The following is a 20,429-nucleotide window of genomic DNA, read 5'->3' on the forward strand; positions in this document are numbered from 1 at the left end:
TAAAACATAGCCAATACTCTCACACCTGTCACTTACTGGCTGACCCCAGGCAAGTACACATGAGCCACAAGACCCCCAAATTGTGAGTAGTCACGGGGGCAGGTTAAATCTCTCTTCCCGGACCCTGCTGTACACTGGGCACATGGCTCTTGGGGACAGCCAGCACTGTAGTGGGGGCCTGATAATCATTCCTGTCCCCACACTTTCACAGGATGTGATCATTATGCAAGATATCTTGCTGCTGAGGGTGAGCAGGGAATCAATGGAGGGTCTTCTCCAAGCCTGCAGCTTCCACCCTGGCCCCTATGCAGCTCGCCTGTGTGCAGCAATGGTACACCCCCTCCACCCCCCATGACGGCACAGTGATGCAGGAAAGTTACCGTTAATAGGGCAAGAAACAAAGCAGCTCTGCCGAGGAACCTGCGGGAGCGGATTGCCCAGTATCTCGCCGTGAGTTTCCTGGAGATCTCTGAGAGTGATTCCCGTGAAGTGAGGGAGTCAATCAACAGCCTGTTCCGCCGCTCAGACTAGGCATGCGGTGGGAGACAAGCCTACTTTCTGCAACCCTCCTGCCCCCAACAACTCACTTCAGCAGTTCCCAAAATCAAATCCACTTACCAGGGGTCTCCTCTCCTGTTTGCGCTTTGCCAAGATCCGACAGCTGTGACTGGCTAGCCTCCTCCAGGGTAGAGAAAAGCTCCGGCTGAATGCATCTCTGGCTTCCGAGTCATCCTCTGCCTCTGGGTTCCCCTCCCCCTCCACATCCTCATCCAAGATTTCCTCCTCCTGGCTTGGTCCACTTTTGACTGGCACGTGAACCACTGAAGTATCCAGGGTGGTCTTCGCAGTGGAGGTGGGTTCGCCGCCGAATATCGCGTCCAGCTCTTTGTAGAACTGGCAGCTCATGGGCGCAGTACCAGAGCGGCGATTTGCCTCCTATGCCTTGTAGTAGACGTTCCGCAGCTCCTTCACTTTGACCCTGCACTGCAATGTGTCCCGGTCATGTCCCCTTTCAGTCATGCATCGTGAAATCTGTCCATAGATATCATAACTCCTATGGCTGGAGCACAGCTGGGACTGGACAGCCTCCTCTCCCCAAATGCTGATGATGTCCAGCAGCTCAGCATTGCTCCAAGCGGGGGATTGCCTAGTGCGTGGAGCAAGCATGGCCACCTGGAAAGATGCACTGAGACCACTGCAAGCGTCACCAAGCAAACAGGAAGGGGACTTTCAAAATTCCAAAGGAATTTACGGGATGCGGATGATGGTTGGTCACCTGAGGGCAGGGCAGTAGAGTTCAAACTGATGACCAGAGAGGCGAGAACAGGCATTGTGGGACACCTCTCGGAGGTCAATCGCAGCGCGGTAATTGACCAGGGTGTCTACACTGGCACCACAGTGCTGTAGCCCTGGCGCAGAAAGCTGTACGCCTCTCGGGGTGGTTTTTTTACAGCACTGCAACTGCGCAGTTTCTGCACACTAAGTGGCTTGGCAGTGTGTACACCTCGAGAATTACAGCGCAGAAAGCTGCTTTACTGCGCAGAAACTTGCCAGTGTAGACAGGGCCTAAGATATACATAGATTCATAGATTCTAGGATTGGAAGAGACCTTGAGAGGTCATCGAGTCCAGTCCCCTGCCCTCATGGCAGGACCAAATACAGTCTAGACCATCCCTGATAGACATTTATCTAACCTACTCTTAAATATCTCCAGAGATGGAGATTCCACAACGTCCCTAGGCAATTTATTCCAGTGTTTAACCACCCTGACAGTTAGGAACTTTTTCCTAATGTCCAACCTAAACCGCCCTTGCTGCAGTTTAAGCCCATTGCTTCTTGTTCTATCCTTAGAGGCTAAGGTGAACAAGTTTTCTCTCTCCTCCTTATTACACCCTTTTAGATACCTGAAAACTGCTATCATGTCCCCTCTCAGTCTTCTCTTTTCCAAACTAAACAAACCCAATTCTTTCAGCCTTCCTTCATAGGTCATGTTCTCAAGACCTTTAATCATTCTTGTTGTACTTCTCTGGACCCTCTCCAATTTCTCCACATCTTTCTTGAAATGCGGTGCCCAGAACTGGACACAATACTCCAGTTGAGGCCTAACCAGCGCAGAGTAGAGTGGAAGAATGACTTCTCGTGTCTTGCTCACAACACACCTGTTAATACATCCCAGAATCATGTTTGCTTTTTTTGCAACAGCATCACACTGTTGACTCATATTTAGTTTGTGGTCCACTATAACCTAGATCCCTTTCTGCCGTGCTCCTTCCTTGACAGTCTCTTCCCATTCTGTATGTGTGAAACTGATTTTTCCTTCCTAAGTGGAGCACTTTGCATTTGTCTTTGTTAAACTTCATCCTGTTTACCTCAGACCATTTCTCCAATTTGTCCAGATCATTTTGAATTATGACTCTGTCCTCCAAAGCAGTCGCAATCCCTCCCAGTTTGGTATCATCTGCAAACTTAATAAGCGTACTTTCTATGCCAATATCTAAGTCGTTAATGAAGATATTGAACAGAGCCGGTCCCAAAACAGACCCCTGCAGCACCCTACTTGTTATACCTTTCCAGCAGGATTGGGAACCATTAATAACAACTCTCTGAGTATGGTTATCCAGCCAGTTATGCACCCACCTTATAGTAGCCCCGTCTAAATTGTATTTGCCTAGTTTATCGATAAGAATATCATGCGAGACCATATCAACTGCCTTACTAAAGTCTAGGTATACCACATCCACAGCTTCTCCCTTATCCACAAGACTCGTTATCCTATCAAAGAAAGCTATCAGATTGGTTTGACACGATTTGTTCTTTACAAATCCATGCTGGCTATTCCCTATCACCTAAACTCTAGAATGAACTATTGCAGTAGCGTATGTGTTGCGTGAATTACAGACCACACCTGAATCTTCAGCTAATGGGTTAGCTAAAACCTTTAAAGTAGAGTGCATTGCCTTAATATCATCTTGAGGTGACAAAAGCATGAATCATGGTAGTGAGATCTGCATCTGAAAGAAAGTCATAGCCTCCAGGCCAGATGCAAAGGGAAGAAACTCCCCGGACTGTCCACTTGTAATGTGGAGTGCAGTCACAATTGCTCTCCTTTGTATGGTGCAGCATAGACCCCTGCTGCATACTAGTCTCAGTTTGTAGACTGATACAGAGTGGTGGGGGGGCCACAACACCCCCTCAACCACCACCCAGTTTGGACACAGTACATCTCAGGGGAGTTTGGAGGGACTGTAGCCTTTCCTGGCCTGTAAACTTGCTGTCTGATTCGGTGGAGAGTCTCCTTGCACGTCTTCCCAATTATGCACCCATGTAAACTTGGCCCTAAGTGGGGTAGCTGTTTAATTCAATATCTACAAGGCAATTTATTTTCATACAATACATCAGCCTCGCTATGGGGTATTATTATTAAGTTCCTTGATCTAAGAGTCTTAGGATGAGGGCACAGAGGATTTCCAGTTAATGGTAATGTATTGTTTGGCTAGAAGTAATGCCAAGTGAATAAACCTGTCCTTGTATTTGTTCAGCACGAGTCCATCAAAGATAATGTAGTAAAAAAACACCAAGCTGCGTGGGATACTAATGTGCTTTGGCTCTAAAATGATGCAAAAGTTCATCAGATGGGACCATGCCCAAAACCCCGATCAAGCAACATCATTTATTTATTATGTATCTATGGTCTTAACATCTCACACAGTGTGGGAACTAAACATCTCAGCATCTATTTTAAAGAAGACAGCGTGTTGAAGCAGTCTTTTTTTTTCTTACAATCTCCCATCTATAAACCTGGAAGGATTGATAAAAATTAGAAGTTTGAGAGGCCCAGGCCATGATTACAGGTACCAAAATATTTAAGCACATCACCATTATATTGAATCTTTTACTGAGCCTTATGGCTTTCAGCTCAGGAGGACAGGTTATGTCTGTTTTAAGAGTCAGAAAATCAAATTTAAAACAGTTGAAGATGTTTTATAATATACAAACATGTACTCTGGAGCCTTTCTCTTCTCCCAGTTACAGTAGCATGCCATCATCTGCTTCTCTTGTTGGCCTTTTTCAAAAGGTCTTGCCTAAACTGTTCACAAAAAGTAATTCTGATTCAAAAAAAGAACAGGAGTACTTGTGGCACCTTAGAGACTAACATTTATTTGAGCATAAGCTTTCATGGGCTAAGCCCACTTCTTCGGATGCATAGGAGACAGATAATATTAATATACATTTAATACTAGTTTTAAACCTTTTTATCAATGTGTATTTAGCTTAACCCAGTCCATTCTACAATGTAAATGTTTGTTTTTCTTACTTTCAAGCAAATATTTAGATATTAACACACACAATGTCTGCTGAGTGTGAGACATTGTGGAACATTTCAGGGAACATAGAAATCTTTTAAAAGAGTAAGCTATGGATGCTGATCGAAAGTGATTTCAGTTTACCATGTGCTGCTGCTGGTTTTAAGTGGTCAGTGTGGAGAAGAATATATGGAGACACAGAGCACCTGTTTCTGATCTCCCATTGGCATAAAATAGGGGTACAGTAACTCCTCACTTAAAGTTGTCCCAGTTAACATTGTTTTGTTATTAGTTTGCTGATATATTAGAGAACATACACGTTTAAAGTCGTGCAATGTTCTGTTACAAGGTTGTTTGGCTCGCCCTGCTCTGCCCACCCGGCGTTCTAGCCAGGGAGAGGGCAAGCCCCTAACCCCGCTCCCTGGCAGGAGTGCCAGGTGGGCGGAATGGGGCAAGCCCCCATGCCCCAACCCCTCTACACGCCTGTTTCAACCAAGCTTCACAATCATCATTGCTGAGTACAGTATTAAATTGTTTGTTTAAAATTATTTAAAACTTATAATGTATATGTATATAATGTCTTTTGTCTGGTGAAAATTTTTCCCCTGGAACCCAAACCCCCCATTTACATTAATTCTTATGGGGAAATTGGATTTGCTTAACATTGTTTTGCTTAAAGTAGCATTTTTCAGGAACATCACTACAACGTTAAGTGAGGAATTACTGTACTGTAATTCCATTGACATCAGTGGAGTTAAGATGGAGCAAGAGGAGAATTCATAGATTCATAGATTCTAGGACTGGAAGGGACCTCGAGAGGTCACCGAGTCCAGTCCCCTGCCCGCATGGCAGGACCAAATACTGTCTAGACCATCCCTGATAGACATTCAAGAATTGGTTCTTGAGTCTAGGATAGTGAAGGTTGCATATGGCTTTTCTATGATGGATCTCAGATAAATTCTCGATAGAGCTGGCTGAATTCTTTTTGACTGAACAGTTTTCCATCGGAAAATCCAGTTTCTTTGAGACTGAAACATTTCACAGGTACATGTCAATTGTGAAGAAGAAATTTTCTATGGGAAAATGTCAAAACAGTTCATTTCAATTTTGTTTTGATAAAGTAAAAATATTTCTTTTTGGCTTTATCAATTGATGTAATTTCATTTTGACATTATTGTATATTGATTAATGTATTTAATATTATATATAATTTATATTAAGATTTACACATCCAAAACAACTTGATGATTGTGAATAAAAAAATTTCAGAATTTCCATTCCAGGAGAAGTTTTGAAATTTTGTCTTTTTGTCCTGATTCAGAATGAAAACAGATTTCAAAATGTCAGAATTTTCCATGGGATGGAATTCCATTTTCCAACCAGCTCATTCTTTGCTAATTAGTGTGAGAGAATTTAACTGTAATACTAGGTTACACACTTAATGACTAAGGAAAAATCCTACCCCTCTGTTCACCCATGGGAGAACTCAAACAGTGGATGAACTGCACATCCATTGCATGGGGAAGCCCGCTTACAAACGGGCTGAGTACTGCAGTGGCTCTCTGTGCTGGAACATAGGGGTGATATATGTGCAGTAGAGAGAAATACCTGAAACTCTGGAACAATGATTACAACCACTATTCTTCTTCATTCTGTGGAGGAACACATCTGTTGCAGCACCCCACACCCTAATTACCCTTCCTCAGTTTTGTTCCATTTTGCTTTACTCTCCCCCCTCCCCCAACAGGATTTAGCCCTAAGTTTAAGGACAATAAACTTTCACTGAATTGTTGTCCAAATGAATACAAAAGTAATGTTTAATGTACTGAATTATATTAATGAAGGGCCAAATTCTGGCCAGTGCTCCACATGCGCACCTCAGAAGATCCACAGCCGACATTTGGAGTGCTGGGCAGAAGTTGGCTGACCGTATCCTGCCTCCTCTGAAAAGCTGCAGGGAGATTGCTCCTAATATGTCTGGACGGACATAACAGGGCATGGCCAAAGGGTCAGGCAGTGTGGTCCACACCCTCGTGTGTGTACATGTTTGTGGTCACTGTGACCAGGTAATAGCCCTTATGCGCAACCCTCTGCCAAGTCATTCTGTGCTAAGCAGAAAAGAATGCCCAAGGGAGCTGTGTGTAGGGCTGGTCTCAGCCAAGTAGGGTAACAAGATATCCCGATTTTATAGGGACAGTCCCGATATTCAGGGCTTTTTCTTATATAGGCTCCTATTACCCCCAACTCCTGTCCCGATTTTTCACACTTGCTATCTGGTCACCCTATAGCCAAGATTGAGGGGCCCATTAATATTGATTTGGTAGCATATTTGTATTCCTCATTGTGTGAGTTTAGCTCCTGTTTCCAGGTGGCAACCAGAATTTGATCTGTTATGATTTTTACATTTAGATGATGCACAACATGCTCTTTGTCTGTATTTGAACAACAAAAATAGTGAGTAGGGACTTCTCTTCTATTAATATTAGGAGCATCAGTTGCTTAGATAGGAACAAAACCTATGGTCTTTGGACTTCACTGGGAGTTTTGCTTGGGTAAGCACTGCAGGGTTTGGCTCACAAACTTTAACCCAGTAGTCTCCAACCTTTTTACGCCCAAGATCACTTTTTGAATTTAAGGGCAACCCAGAATCTACCCTGCCCCTTCCCCGAGGCCCTGCCCCTTTCCTAAAGCCCCGCCCCCCACTCACTCCATCCCCCCCCACTCCGTCTCTGCTGCTTGCTCTCCCGCACCTCACTCACTTTCACTGGGCTGGGGTCGGGGTTTGGGAGGGGGTGCGGGCTCTGGGCTAGGGCTGAGGGGTTTGCAGTGTGGGAGACACTCTGGGCTGAGTCTGGGGCAGAGAGTTTGGGTGCAGGAGGGGGTGACCACTGCTTTAACCCTTCCCCCAACTGAGCAAAGGCCAGCTTTAGGATTTGTGGGGCCTCAAGGTGCCAGAAATGGGAAAATTAATCCAACAGTTGCCTCCCCATCTGGTGCTATTGCTGGTGGGCACTATAGATCTGACAGTATGCTGTTTCTTCTCCCACTCCAGTCCAATTACTGGGGAGAAAAATAAGGGCAGCCTATGAGTTGCTGAGCTTCCATACAATGTACTGCCCCAAGTGGCTCCTTGATTTTCCTGTGCGTAAAGTCATCTCTGCCCCATACCCTCCTCCATGTGAAATAGCTGCAGAGCCTTTTATAGTTCAAACGTTTTGATTTATTTTCTTCTGATACACAGATATTTTTGTGGCTTCATGTATGTTTTGCCTAGTAACTGAATTCAGCATTAGTTGAATTTAGTATTAAACTACAGATCAGTAGCCAGCATCACAGATCAGTAGCCAGTATCACTTAAAATATGTGGCATATGTCTCTAATTTGGGACAAAATGGCCTTTGCTCAGTAAAATGGTAAGTAAATATTGATTCTGATTTGGTAGCAGGTATGAGCAAAGTAGTATTTCAGCTTTACCCTGGGCTTTTGCAAACAGAGCCAGCAACTTCAATTAAAATTCAACTACTAATTGCTTATGCTCCCATCTGCACAGGAGCATTAATCATTTGAAAGACTGTTTGCTTTCAATACTATTACTCAGGGGTTTTTTTAAGCATTTCAAAAATGACTTGTAAAATAAACTTCTGTGAGAACCTCTGTGTTCAAAGATTGAAATGCTTTATATAATACATGTTAGGCTACTGTGCCTTAGAATGAAAAAGGGTTAAAAAAGTCAGAAATTGAGACCTGGGGTGGACTAATTATGAATTTCGCTTATAGAGTGAAATCCTGGCTACACTGAAGAAAATGGAAATTTCTTTCTTAGGATCAAATTTACCGATGAGAAAAACTGTTGCAGCTGTACCCAAGTCACCAGAGTTGCATGGTCTTATGTCTGTGATGGATATGGCACATGAAACTTTATAATGGCTGACACAGAATTTTGTTGTCCTTTTAAAGAATGTTTTTTACTGGATTGAGACCACATGCCAGATTTCAGATCAGAGCGAGGTGCTTTTTTATTTTTTGATTTTTTTTTTGGCCAATGTTACTAATTTTGGAATAGTTAAAAAGAGAGAGAGAGAAAGAGGGAGAATGAAGACAGACACTTAACAGTGGGATGAAACTATATCATACAGACTAAAAAAAATTCAGACATTTTATAGAGATGAAAATATGTTAATGTTATAATAATTTGTGTGTAGCATATAAGATTTCAACGGATGAATTTTCATGTAATATATCATGTCCAATTTTCACCCAGAGATGGTTTAACAGGACATCTGAATCCCATGTTAGGTACATAAGTTCTCATTGTGTATATCTACATATTGATTTAGCATTCACATTTGGGATTTGGACATCCTATTAAAGCCACCAACATTGGAAAGATGAGCTGAGCAACTCTCCCTCCCCCCAATATTTGCTATCTGCTTTGAATGTTCTATGAATTGTGTGTGTTATTTCAAAATTAAAGGGAAATAATTAATAGAGATTATAAGCTCTTTGAGGCAGGGGCTATCTTTTTATTGTGTGTTTGTCCAGTTCTGGGCACCATGGGGTCCTGGTCCACAGCTAGGGCTCCTAAGTGCTACAGTAATACAAATAAAAAAAAAACTACAAGAGAAATCTTCACCCAGGATAGTCCAGCTAAATGGTGTTGTAATTTCAAGTTAGACTCTTGCTTAGATCATGGCTGTTGGGATTCCCTCTCAGACCTTTTCCACTTGGCTTGTCCAGAACACCTCAGCCAGTTTCAGGAGAACACTTGTCTGCACTTCCACTAATGTATACCAAGAAAATAACTTTTGGAATAATAGGTGGGCTTCTAACAAACAGTATCGATTCTTTGTGAGAGAAAAATTGTTCTCAATGGATTGGTGCAATGGGCAATGTCTCTGGCAATAGTGGATGAAAAGGGGCCCCTGCTGTATCACAAGAGGTGCCTTGGAGCCCGCAGGCAGCCAAGAGAATGGATTTTATTCACCCTGTCCATTTGCAGGGTATCCAGATAAACATCAAATATTTTTGCTGTATACAGGGCTTCTGAATGTCAATCTTGGATGCTTAGCCCAGCACATATATGAATAATATGGCCATTTACCTTCATAACTGCTGATTAGAGCATAAGAATGTGGGATTTAAATTTCCTGATACATTTATTTTCAATATTATTTAACTTCTTTAGGACCTTCTATCTGAGGAGCTCAAATTGTTTTCACAGTATTATTGAGTTAATCCTCAGAACCCTTCTAACAGATGGGGAAATTGAGGCACCGTGAGATTAAGGCCAACAGCTTCAATGGCTGGCTTAATTTCTTTATGGCCAAATTAATGGCCACTTTTGAAAATTTTATCCTGCAGGACTTGGCCAAGGTCACACATGAAATCTGTGGCAAAGCTGGGGGGGAAACCACAATCCTCTTGACTCCAACTTCTGATAATTAATCACAGGATCACCCTTCCCCACTATCATGGATTTCATTGCTACTGTTAAAATGGTTATGCGTATGGAAAACCTGCACCACAGAAGAAATATTTATATAAATTCCAAAGTACTGCTTGGGAATCTTTTAAAAGAAGCATTTCACTTATAAGTTTTGTAAAACCTACTTTTTTTTTTAACAACTTTTTTTTACACATTGGGCCAAATTTCACCCAGCGCTGTCCCTTTAATTTATGCTTTCATACATGCTGTATAGAACCTTAAATATACTTAAAAGTAATCTTTCCATTTCAGAATATGTCTGTTTTATGCAGAGAATCTGCAAACGTATCAATACTTAGATTGAATAGTAAGTCGGAACCTACGAGTTAAAATGTTATGTTGTGCATTAAAAACGTGACTTACTTTGCAGTTTGTGAGCTGAAGTCCCCTTCTATGAGTGACTTCCTCTGGGGCCTGGAGAATTCTGGCTGGCTAAAACACATCAAAGCCATCATGGATGCGGGCATCTTCATTGCAAAGGTAAATTATGTAAAACTAAATCAAAACTGATTGACCTGATGCAGAAAACTGAGGGCCAGAGTCACTGCTGGTGAAACTCCATTGACTTAGATGAAGTTACACTAGAAAATAATCTGGCCCTAAATGTGTAATGTTTCTGTGATGGGAGAAGAGACAATTTTTAGTGTGGCAAAAGTTGTCATTTGGACACTTTGCTTGTAAATTAGTGTTTTATTCCCTTCTATTCTTGTGCGCTAATTACCTGAATTGCAGTGCTGCCTCTACTAACCAATGTTGTATATCTTAATTTCCTAACTTTTCCCTGCAGACAGTTGCTAAACCTGTTTCTCCTTAAGTTCCCCTTGTTGCAAGTTAAGTGTTGCAGCACTACATCTAGGTATGATTGTTCCTGTGCACACATGTCAATCTTAATTATACTCTGGTCCCACGTATTTAATGGCTCAACTTCATTTGTCGCCTGAACCAACTCCTGTATGTTACCAAGATTACAGTATGCAGTGTTGTGACCATGTCGGTCCCAGGATATTAGAGAGACAAGGCAGGTAAGGTAATATCTTTTATTGGACCAACTTCTGTTAGTGAGAGAGAGACAAGCTTTCAAGCTTACACAGAGCTCTTCTTCAGGTCTGGGAAACTTACTCAGAGGGCAGGTCTACAGTACAAACTTCCACTGGTGCAGCTGGTAGCGCTTCTGGTGAAGATGCTCTAAGTCAGGGATTGGCAACCTTTGGCACATGGCCCACCAGAGTAAGCCCCCTGGCGGGCCGGGCCAGTTTCTTTACATGCCACATCAGCAGGTTCAGCCGATCGCAGCTCCCTCTGGCCGCAGCTCACCGCTCCAGGCCAATGGGGGCTGTGTGAAGCAGCGGCCAGCACATCCCTTGGCCCACACCGCTTCCCACAGCCCCCATTGGCCTGGAATGGCAAACTGTGGCCAGTGGGAGTTGAGATCAGCTGAACCTGCAGACGCGGCAGGTAAACAAACCAGCCCTGCCCACTTAAGCAGTTAACACATATTTCAAGGGACCATTCAAGATAAGTGGCCTGTTAACTCTCCTCCAGTCATAGGGCAGAAAGCTTGTGGGAGTGGGGAAAGCAGCTGGTGGGGAGGGTAGTAGTGTTAGTGGGTTATAGACTGTTGTAATAAGCCATAAATCCAGTTTCTCTATTCAGTCCATGATTTTTAGTGTCTAGCAAAGTTATGAATTTATGCTCCTAGTATTAACTTACTTAACTAAACAGTTTTCAAAGGGGTAGCCATATTAGTCTGTATCGGCAAAAACAAAAAGGAGTCCTTGTGGCACCTTAGAGACTAACAAATGTATTTGGGCATAAGTTTTCGTGGGCTAGAACCCACTTCATCGGATGCATGGAGTGAAAAATACAATAGGCAGGTATAAATATACCGCACATGAAAAGATGGGAGTTGCCTTACCAAGTAGGGGGTCAGTGCTAACGAGGCCAATTCAGTCAGGCTGGATGTGGCCCATTTCCAACAGTTGACAAGAAGGTGTGAGTATCAACAGAGGGAAAATTACTTTTTCTAGTGACCCAGCCACCATCTTTTCATGTGCTGTGTATTTATACCTGCACTGTATTTTTCACTCCATACATCTGATGAAGTGGGTTATAACCCACAAAAGCTTATGCCCAAATAAATTTGTTAGTCTCTAAGGTGCCACAAGGATTCCTCATTGTTTTAACTAAACAGTGTTAACTAAACAATCTGTTCCATTTTGTATTTATCTGTCACACTCTAAGTTTCCCAGTCCTGAAAGTTTGAAAGCTTATCTCTCTTGCCAATAGAAGGTGGTCCAATAAAAAAATATTACCTCACCCACCTTGTCTCTCTGTTACCAATGTCTAATTCACGAGAAACCTCTTCTCTGCATACTTACCTATTTGTCCCAAGAAGCAGTTGTTTATAGTTCTGAGAAATTATTTATCCCAGTATTTTGCATTTACTATCACTGTTCTACTTTTGAGGCTGTTATTACTTTCCCAACTAGTGTATTTTATTGTAAAGACTGGTGTTTCTGGCTAGAGCAGTTCATGGTATTCTACTCAGAAATTTTATTTTGTTAGTCCGTAGTATCTTATGTTTAATGCTATTCCCCTGCCTATTGTTTTTTAGTGAATAGGAATTATGCTATCCCTTTGATAATCGCATACGCCTCATGTTTCTGAAATGTCAACTACTTGTAGGTCTTCCTAATGTCAGACACTCCAGCTCTCTCATTTTTGCTCTTCTAGTGGTAATTAATATATAAGTGTTTACGTGACTTTTTTTTTTAAATGATGTGCCCACTCTCATGTTTTTGCTGACACTCAGTAACTATCAGAGTTCTCTTTCTTGCCTTGTTTCTGCCTTTCCCATATGTGGCTGTAACTGTCTGTTTTATCCCCAAAACAGGCTAGATATACGTGTTTGTCTATCTATAGTAGAATTCAGTAGGTGAAGTCTTGGCCCCACTGAAGTCAATTGGCATTTTGCCATTGACTCCACTGCTGTCAGGATTTCACTCATTCACCTCAGCACTTGCCATCTTTCCCCTACTGGCGAGTTTAAGTAATGTCTGCAAATCATCTTTATTTTTGTTGCATATGTGCCCACCATCTTCCAGTTTCTCTTTGTTTTGGAACGCAGATCTACTTGTATAATTTTGGATCCTGGATAAAAAGCTACTTGGAATTTTTGCTCTATTTCTGGCTAGTTTCTAGTATCCAGATTTTTACCCTTGCCGAATGTTAAATATTGGCATTTTGCCCACATGATTCCATTATCTGCCTCCTAAAATAAACATTGGTGATTCATTATTAGTCATTGTTCCACTTCGATTTAAAGTTTTCAAGAGTTTATTTGTCTAGATACTATCTTTCTTAACTCATTTTATTTTTCTCCATTGAGATTTAAGTACAGCTTTCTTTAGAAATCATAAAGAAACAAAAAAGGGCAACAGCCTTATTTAAAATAAATCCTTTTAATCCACAATGAGTTCTAACTTCCCCAAAAGGATCTCCCAGGTTTACTAAACATAACCCCTTCCTTGTATACATCACTTATACTATGCATGAAACAGCTCTCTTCCTGATAATGTAAATTAAGATTACAGACTTCAAATCTTGCATATCGAATATGGACATGTATCATAAACACAGGCTTCCTCTGAAGTCCCTCTATGTGCTTTGTGGTCTGATACTCTTGTGTTTAGTAAGGTCCTTGAACTGAGGAAGCTATTTTTCAGATGGAGATACTACTGCTATCAATCTAGATACCTTAGGTACTTACATATCCACTGTTACCATGGTATCTGAGTACCTCACATTCTTTAATGCAATTACCCTCACAATATACCTCTCAGGTAGGGAAGAGTTGCTATCCCCATTTTATAGATAGGGAAATTGAGGCACAGAGAGGCTCATTTGAAATCAATAGGAGTTAGGCATCTAAAAGGCTTTTGATGACCTGGGCCTTGGCTTACACAGGAAGTCTGTAGCAGAGCAGAGACCTGAACCCAGGCCTGCCACATGCTAGGCTAGCACCCTAAACCATTTTGACTAGCGTGCATCTCTACTGTTACTCATTGCCATAACCTTATTTATTACTTCTGTGAATCTTTCTGTATTTTTAGGCTGTGGCAGAGGAAGGCGTGAGTGTTCTTGTTCATTGCTCAGATGGCTGGGACAGAACAGCTCAGGTTTGCTCTGTAGCAAGCCTTCTATTAGATCCATTTTACCGAACTATAAAGGGATTTATGGTAAGCAAGCCTATTTTACAGAGGGCGTAAATGTTCTATGACATCATGTGCACAGTATTAACACTAATGTTCTTTGTGTGTGTAGAGAAAATAACCTTTTCCTTAAAAATGTCTTTTTTTCTTAAGTAGAAAGTTTAAAAAAAACCAAAGTGGTTCAAATTATCAACGCCAAATTATCCAAATTAACATCAAACATTTGGTTCCATCAAGTGCAGTCCGTCTTTGTTTTTTGAACCATGACAAAAAAACTGTCTTGTTGCCCAAGATGTTGTTTTGGGGGCATAAGTTTATATTTAGGATAAAATTTTCAAAGATGGGCACTGAAGTTTTGCCTATCAAAATTGGGTGCAAATCAGGGGTCGGTTTGGGGAAAACATGTTTGAAATCTGTTCCTTTTCAACAAGGAGACCTATGTACAAATTGGCTCTGGCAGAGTATGCACGAATGTTTACCAACCTTGTGGTCATTCCTGCAAAGATAGGTTTACAAGGCTTGTAGAGTTTAATAAAAAATGATAGGTGGTCATTCGGAATAAAGCTTTGTTGAAATACAGCAGTGCTCATTTCCATCATTCTTTTGCTTGCTCTAAAAATTAATCTTGATTCCATTACATGACACTTAAGTGCACTTTTCTCATTTTAGGTATTAATTGAAAAAGATTGGGTTTCCTTTGGGCACAAATTTAATCACAGGTAAGGGTACTCTCAGGTTTGTTTTCAATATACACTTTTTTCATAAGGTAGGGTCAGCTCTCTGCTGGTGCTATTTTAATTTGATTTTCAAATGGCAATGAGAAAGTAAACTAACATGATGCCCTCAAGTTATTCCTCATAACTTTTTTTCATTATTTATTATAGACCATTGGAAAATAAAATTGAAATGTTATTTTTTTACCATTCTTTCCCCATTGTTTACTATTGAGTATATTGGATGCTTGTCTTGTGCTTACTTTTACCATTGAAGCATTTATTTTGGAGAGAAATTTCTATTGTAGTCAATAGGAGTTCTGCCATTGACTTCAGTAGGAGACAGGATTTCACTCATGCAGAATTAAGGCCCAGATCAGGAAAGCATCCCTACTCAGGACAGCACTTAACTTTAGGCATGTGCTTAAGTGCAGTTGACATCAAGGATCTGTGATCTGAGAGCTACTCAGTCTATAGGCAAATATTCTGTCAAATTAAAACAAACATATTTCAAGTAAAGGGAATATAAAATGTATTGATTTTACAAATTGTTTTATGCCTCCAAATATCATAAGAACGGCCACACTGGGTCAGACCAATGGTCCATCTAGCCCAGTATCCTGTCTTCCGATGGTGGCCAATGCCAGGTGCTTCAGAGGGAATGAACAGAACAGGTAATCATCAAGTGATCCATCTCCTGTTGTCCACTCCCAGCTGCTGGCAGTCACATACTAGAGATACCCAGAGCATGGGGTTGTATCAATGACCATCTTGGCTAATAGCCATTGGTGAACCTATCCTTCATGAACTTATCTAATTCTTTTTTGAATCCCGTTATAGTTTTGGCCTTCACAATATTCCCCTGGCAATGAGTTCCACAGGTTGACTGTGCGTTGTGTGAAGTACTTTCTTTTGTTTGCTTTAAACCAGCAGCCTATTAATTTCATTGAGTGACCCCTGGTTCTTGTGTTATGTGAAAGTGCAAATAACACTTCCTTATTCACTTTCTCCACACCATTCATAATATCAAATTTCCCCTCAGTTGTCTCTTTTCCAAGCTGAAAAGTCCCAGTTTTATTAATCTCTCCTCATAGGGAAGCTGTTCCATACCCTTAATCATTTTTGTTGTCCTCCTCCAATTCTTATCCATCCATCCATCCATCCATCCATCCATCCATCCCTTTACTAATGGTTCCTAACATTTTGTTAGCTTTTGTAACTGCTGCTGCACATTGAGCAGATGTTTTCAGAGAACTATCCACAATGACTCCAAGATCTCTTTCTAGAGTGGTAACAGCTAATTTAGATCCCATCATTTTGTATGTATAGTTGGGATTATGTTTTCCAATGTGTATTACTTTAACATTTATCAATATTGAATTTCATCTGCCATTTTGTTGCCCAGTCACTCAGTTTTGTGGGATCCTGTTGTAACTCTTAGTTAACCCCAAAGCAGACTGCTATCTTGAGTAATTTTGGATTACCTACAAATTTTGTTACCTCACTGTTTACCACTTTTGCCAGATCATTTATTAAGATGTTGAACAGCATTGGTCCCAGTACAGATCCCTGGCAGACACCACTCTTTACCGCTTTCCATTGTGAAAACTGACCACTTATTCCTGCTCTGTTGACTCTTCCCCAACAAATCGTGGTCATCTATGTGTGTGATAATTTTATTCTTTACTATAATTTCAACCAGTTTACCTGGTACTGAAGTTGAGTTTACCAGCCTGTAATTACCAGAATTATCTATGAAGCCTTTTTTTAAAATTGGCATCACATTAGCTGTCCTCCAGTCATCTGGCACAGAAGCTCATTTAAGTGACAGGTTACATACCACACTTAGTAGTTTTGCAATTTCATATTTGAGTTCCTACAGAACTCTTGGGTAAATACCATCTGGTCCTGGTGACTTATTACTGTTTAGTTTATTAATTTGTTCCAAAACCTCCTCTATTGACACCTCAATCTGAGACAATTCCTCAGACTTGTCACCTAAAATGAATGGCTCAGATGTGGGAATCTCCCACATATCATCTGCAGTAAAGACAGATGCAAAGAGTTCATTTAACTTCTCTGCAATGGCTTTATCTTCCTGGAGTGCTCCTGTAGCACTTTGATCATTCAGTGCCCCCACAGATTGTTTGTTAGGCTTCCTGCTCCTTGTGTACTTAATTTTTTTTTTTTTTTGCTGTTAGGTTTTGAATCTTTTGCCAGTTTCTCTTCAAATTCTTTTTTGGCCCGCCTAATTATACATTTTTACTTGACTTGCTAGAGTTTATGATCCTTTCTGTTTTTCTCAGTAGGATTTAATTTCCAATTTTAAAGGATGCCTTTTGGCCCCTAACAGCTTCTTTTACTTTGTTGTATAGCCATAGTGGCACTTTTTTGGTCCTTGTACTGTTTTTTTAATTTGGGGTATCCATTTAATTTGAGCCTCTATTATGGTGTTTTTAAAAAGTTTCCATGCAGCTTGCAGGCATTTCACTTTTGAGACTATACCTCAGGGGTCAGCAACCTACTGCAGGCGTGCCAAAGGTGGCACACGAGCCGATTTTTAATGGCATGCCGGCCCCGCTCAGCCCCGTGCACGCTCCGCCTTACTTTCACTTCTAGGTTCCGGCTGCCGGCCCCTTGCCAGCTGGGGTCCCGGCGGCCAGGACCCCGGCTGGCAAGGGGCCGGCAGCCGGAACCTAGAAGTGAAAGTAAGGCGGAGCATGCACGGTGCTGGCGATGCTGGGGCACTCCCAGCTGGGGTCCTGCTGGCTGCTGGAACTCTCCTGCAGGCTGGCGCTGGCGGCCCCGTGCACTGGACTAAGCAGCAGGCAGTCAGGCGAGTGAAAGGGGCCGGCGGGAGGCGCGGTGGAGGTGTCCGCGTCCCAGCCTGTCCTGCTGCCCCTCTCTCGCCACTGTGGCTGGATACCAGGGCAGTGCAGGCACGTGCCGTCCCTGCGGCATGCACAGCTGCGGCCCCTCGGGGGAAAGGGGAAGGGAGTGGCAGGCCAGGGGGTCTTCTGCCGCCACCCCCCATTTGCCTGCAGATGAAGTAGCCCCACACAGCTGGCCCACAGCTCCCTTGGCAGGAACAGGAACAGCGTGGGGCAGGGACCCATCCACCATCCAGGTAACCTGGCTGCAACCTGGACTGTCCCAGGCCACCCCAGGCCCCTGTCCCTCCAGGACTTCCCCCCCTACACACACACCCCAGCCCCCTGCCCTGAGCCCCTCCTGTCACCCAACCCTGACTCCTGCACCCCCCATGCTCACAGCCCTGATTCCTACATCATCCACATCCCCACCCCCTGCCCTGAGTGCTCCTCCACACATCCCTAGCCCCTGAGCTCCTCCCCCCAAGGGGGGTTGCAATATGACAGTACCTGTAATCAATTTAAGTTACTTTCACCCCTGCTGGAACCCCAGACCAGCAGTGGACTGAGCGGAGCGGCGGTGGGCTGAGCGGCTCATCCCGCTGCTGGTCTGGGGTTCCGGCCAGTGGCCCCGCTCAGCCCACTGCCAGCCTAGAGTACCGGTAGCCAGCCCATCTGCTCCTGGCCTCGACCCAGCGCTCTTCAGTCACCCCCTGCTGTAGCCCACATTGGAAAACTCAGCAAGGAAAAGCGAGGGCAAGGATCACACTAAACTGATAAGATCTGCATTTTAATTTTATTTTAAATGAAGCTTCTTAAATATTTTAAAAACCTTATTTACTTTATATACAACAATAGTTTATTTATATAATATACATTTATAGAGAGAGACCTTCTAAAAACATTAAAATGTATTACCAGCACGCAAAACCTTAAATTACAGTGAACTTGGCACACCACTTCTGAAAGGTTGCCTACCCCTGCTATACCTTTTACTTTCTGTTTAACTAGCTTCCTCATTTTTGTGTAGTTCCCCTTTCTGAAATTAAATGCTGCTTCTTTGGTGTTTCCTCCCATCTCTTCATCCCTCACAAGGATGTTAAATTTAGTTATATTATGATCATTATTACCAAGTGGTTCAGCTATATTCACCTCTTGGATCAGATCCTGTGCTCCACTTAAGATTAAATCAAAGAACTACCTCTCCCCTTGTGCGTCCCAGGACTAGCTGCTCCAAGAAGCAGTCATTTATGGTGTCTAGAAACTTTATCTCTGCATCTCATCCTGAGGTGACACATATTCAGTCAGTATGAGGACAGTTGAAATCCCCCATTATTATTGAGTTTTCTATTTTTATAGTCTCTCTAATTTCCCAGAGCATTTCACAGTCACCACCACGATCCTGGTCCAGTGGTTGGTAGTATATTCCTATTGCTATACTCTTATTATTCAAGCATGAAATTTCTATCCAGAGAGATTCTACGGTACAGTTTGATTCATTTAAGTTTTTTTACTATATTTGACTCTATGCTTTCTTTTACATCTAGTGCCACTTCCCAACCTACTCTGTCATTCCTATATATTTTGTACCCTGGTATCACTGTGTCCTATCATCATTCCACAAAGTTTTAGTGTTATATCAATATCCTCAGGCACTTAAGTTTACCCATCTTAGTATTTAGACTTCTAGCACGTGTATACAAGCACTTATAAAATTTGTTACTTTTTAGTTGTTTGCCATTACGAGATACAATTGAATGGGACTCTTTTTCATTTGACTGTTTCTCTTCAGTTCCTACCTGTGCTTTATCAACTTCTACCTTCTCCTCCTTACTAGAAAAGAGAGAATCCCCATTAATAGAGCTTCTCGTAGTGATGTCTCTGTCCAAACCATGTGCTCCTACGTACCTGTCGACTTTCCCCCAGCCCTTGTTTAAAAATTCCTCTATAATGTTTTTAAATGTACATGTCAGCAGTCTGGTTCCATTTTGCTTTATCTGGAGTCCATCCTTCCTGCAATGGGTCCTTCTTTCCTAGTCTATAGGCAAATATTCCATCAAATTAAAACAAAAGATACGTCAAGTAAAGGAAATATAAAACAATGTACTGATTTGACAAGTTGTATTATGCCTCCAAATCTCAACTGTCTTTTTTTGCTAATTAAACAATTTGCAGGCTTTTTGTCCATAATGTGGACATATGTCTAGAGTTCCCTGCTTTTGTGGGTTAAGTCAAGTCCTTAGAAAAACATTCAAAGCACAAAAGTTATGCTGAAGGTTCATTGTCATATTACTTGATTTCTCTATAGGCTGATGCTACAGTGACAGTTATTAAATAACATTCAATAATTTGAGGCAGTTTTTACTGGAATAAAGTTCTTATAAGATTCCAGCAAGAGTTTCAGTGGTTAAAATGACATTCTACAATATCTTTAATAATAATTTCTACAAGATATTGTAGGCATACAATCACCATTGATAACTGTAATCTCCTTAATGATACTGCTATGCCTCTTTGAGGCATTTAAGTAATGGCAGGTTCTAATTTAGAAGAAATTATTTTTATGATTTCCTACTCCATTGGCCTATATATACTAGATACAGAACAAACAACTAAAGATACTTCCTCTTTTACAGGTCAAGGTCAAACATACAGCATATTGTCTCAACTGTATGCATAACATATTTTCAGTCCCCTCTTAATTGAGATAATCCAGTGTGAACAGCACCAGTAAACCTAATTCTATATAGAGAAGCAGTTCAAAGCACACCTGCTAACACAACAGAATGTAGCTGTGCCCTAGGATGCTCTCCCCAAGGAATTCCACCAACAGAGGGCAGCCTTAA

At 41.9% G+C, this 20,429-nt stretch overlaps 1 protein-coding gene across 2 annotated transcripts in view; it reads left to right on the forward strand.

Moving 5' to 3' along the window:
• MTMR7 (myotubularin related protein 7) overlaps window positions 1-20,429 on the forward strand; it is a 96,824-nt gene that overhangs the window by 65,681 nt on the left and 10,714 nt on the right. For both annotated transcript variants that reach the window (XM_005282077.3, XM_042841931.2), the window contains 3 exons: window positions 10,160-10,269; window positions 13,902-14,027; window positions 14,670-14,719. In XM_005282077.3, the coding sequence (XP_005282134.1) occupies window positions 10,160-10,269; window positions 13,902-14,027; window positions 14,670-14,719 (286 nt within the window). The remainder of the gene's footprint in view (window positions 1-10,159; window positions 10,270-13,901; window positions 14,028-14,669; window positions 14,720-20,429) is intronic.

Source organism: Chrysemys picta, chromosome 5, assembly GCF_011386835.1.
Source record: "Chrysemys picta bellii isolate R12L10 chromosome 5, ASM1138683v2, whole genome shotgun sequence".
In the NCBI taxonomy this organism is placed as follows: domain Eukaryota; kingdom Metazoa; phylum Chordata; order Testudines; family Emydidae; genus Chrysemys; species Chrysemys picta.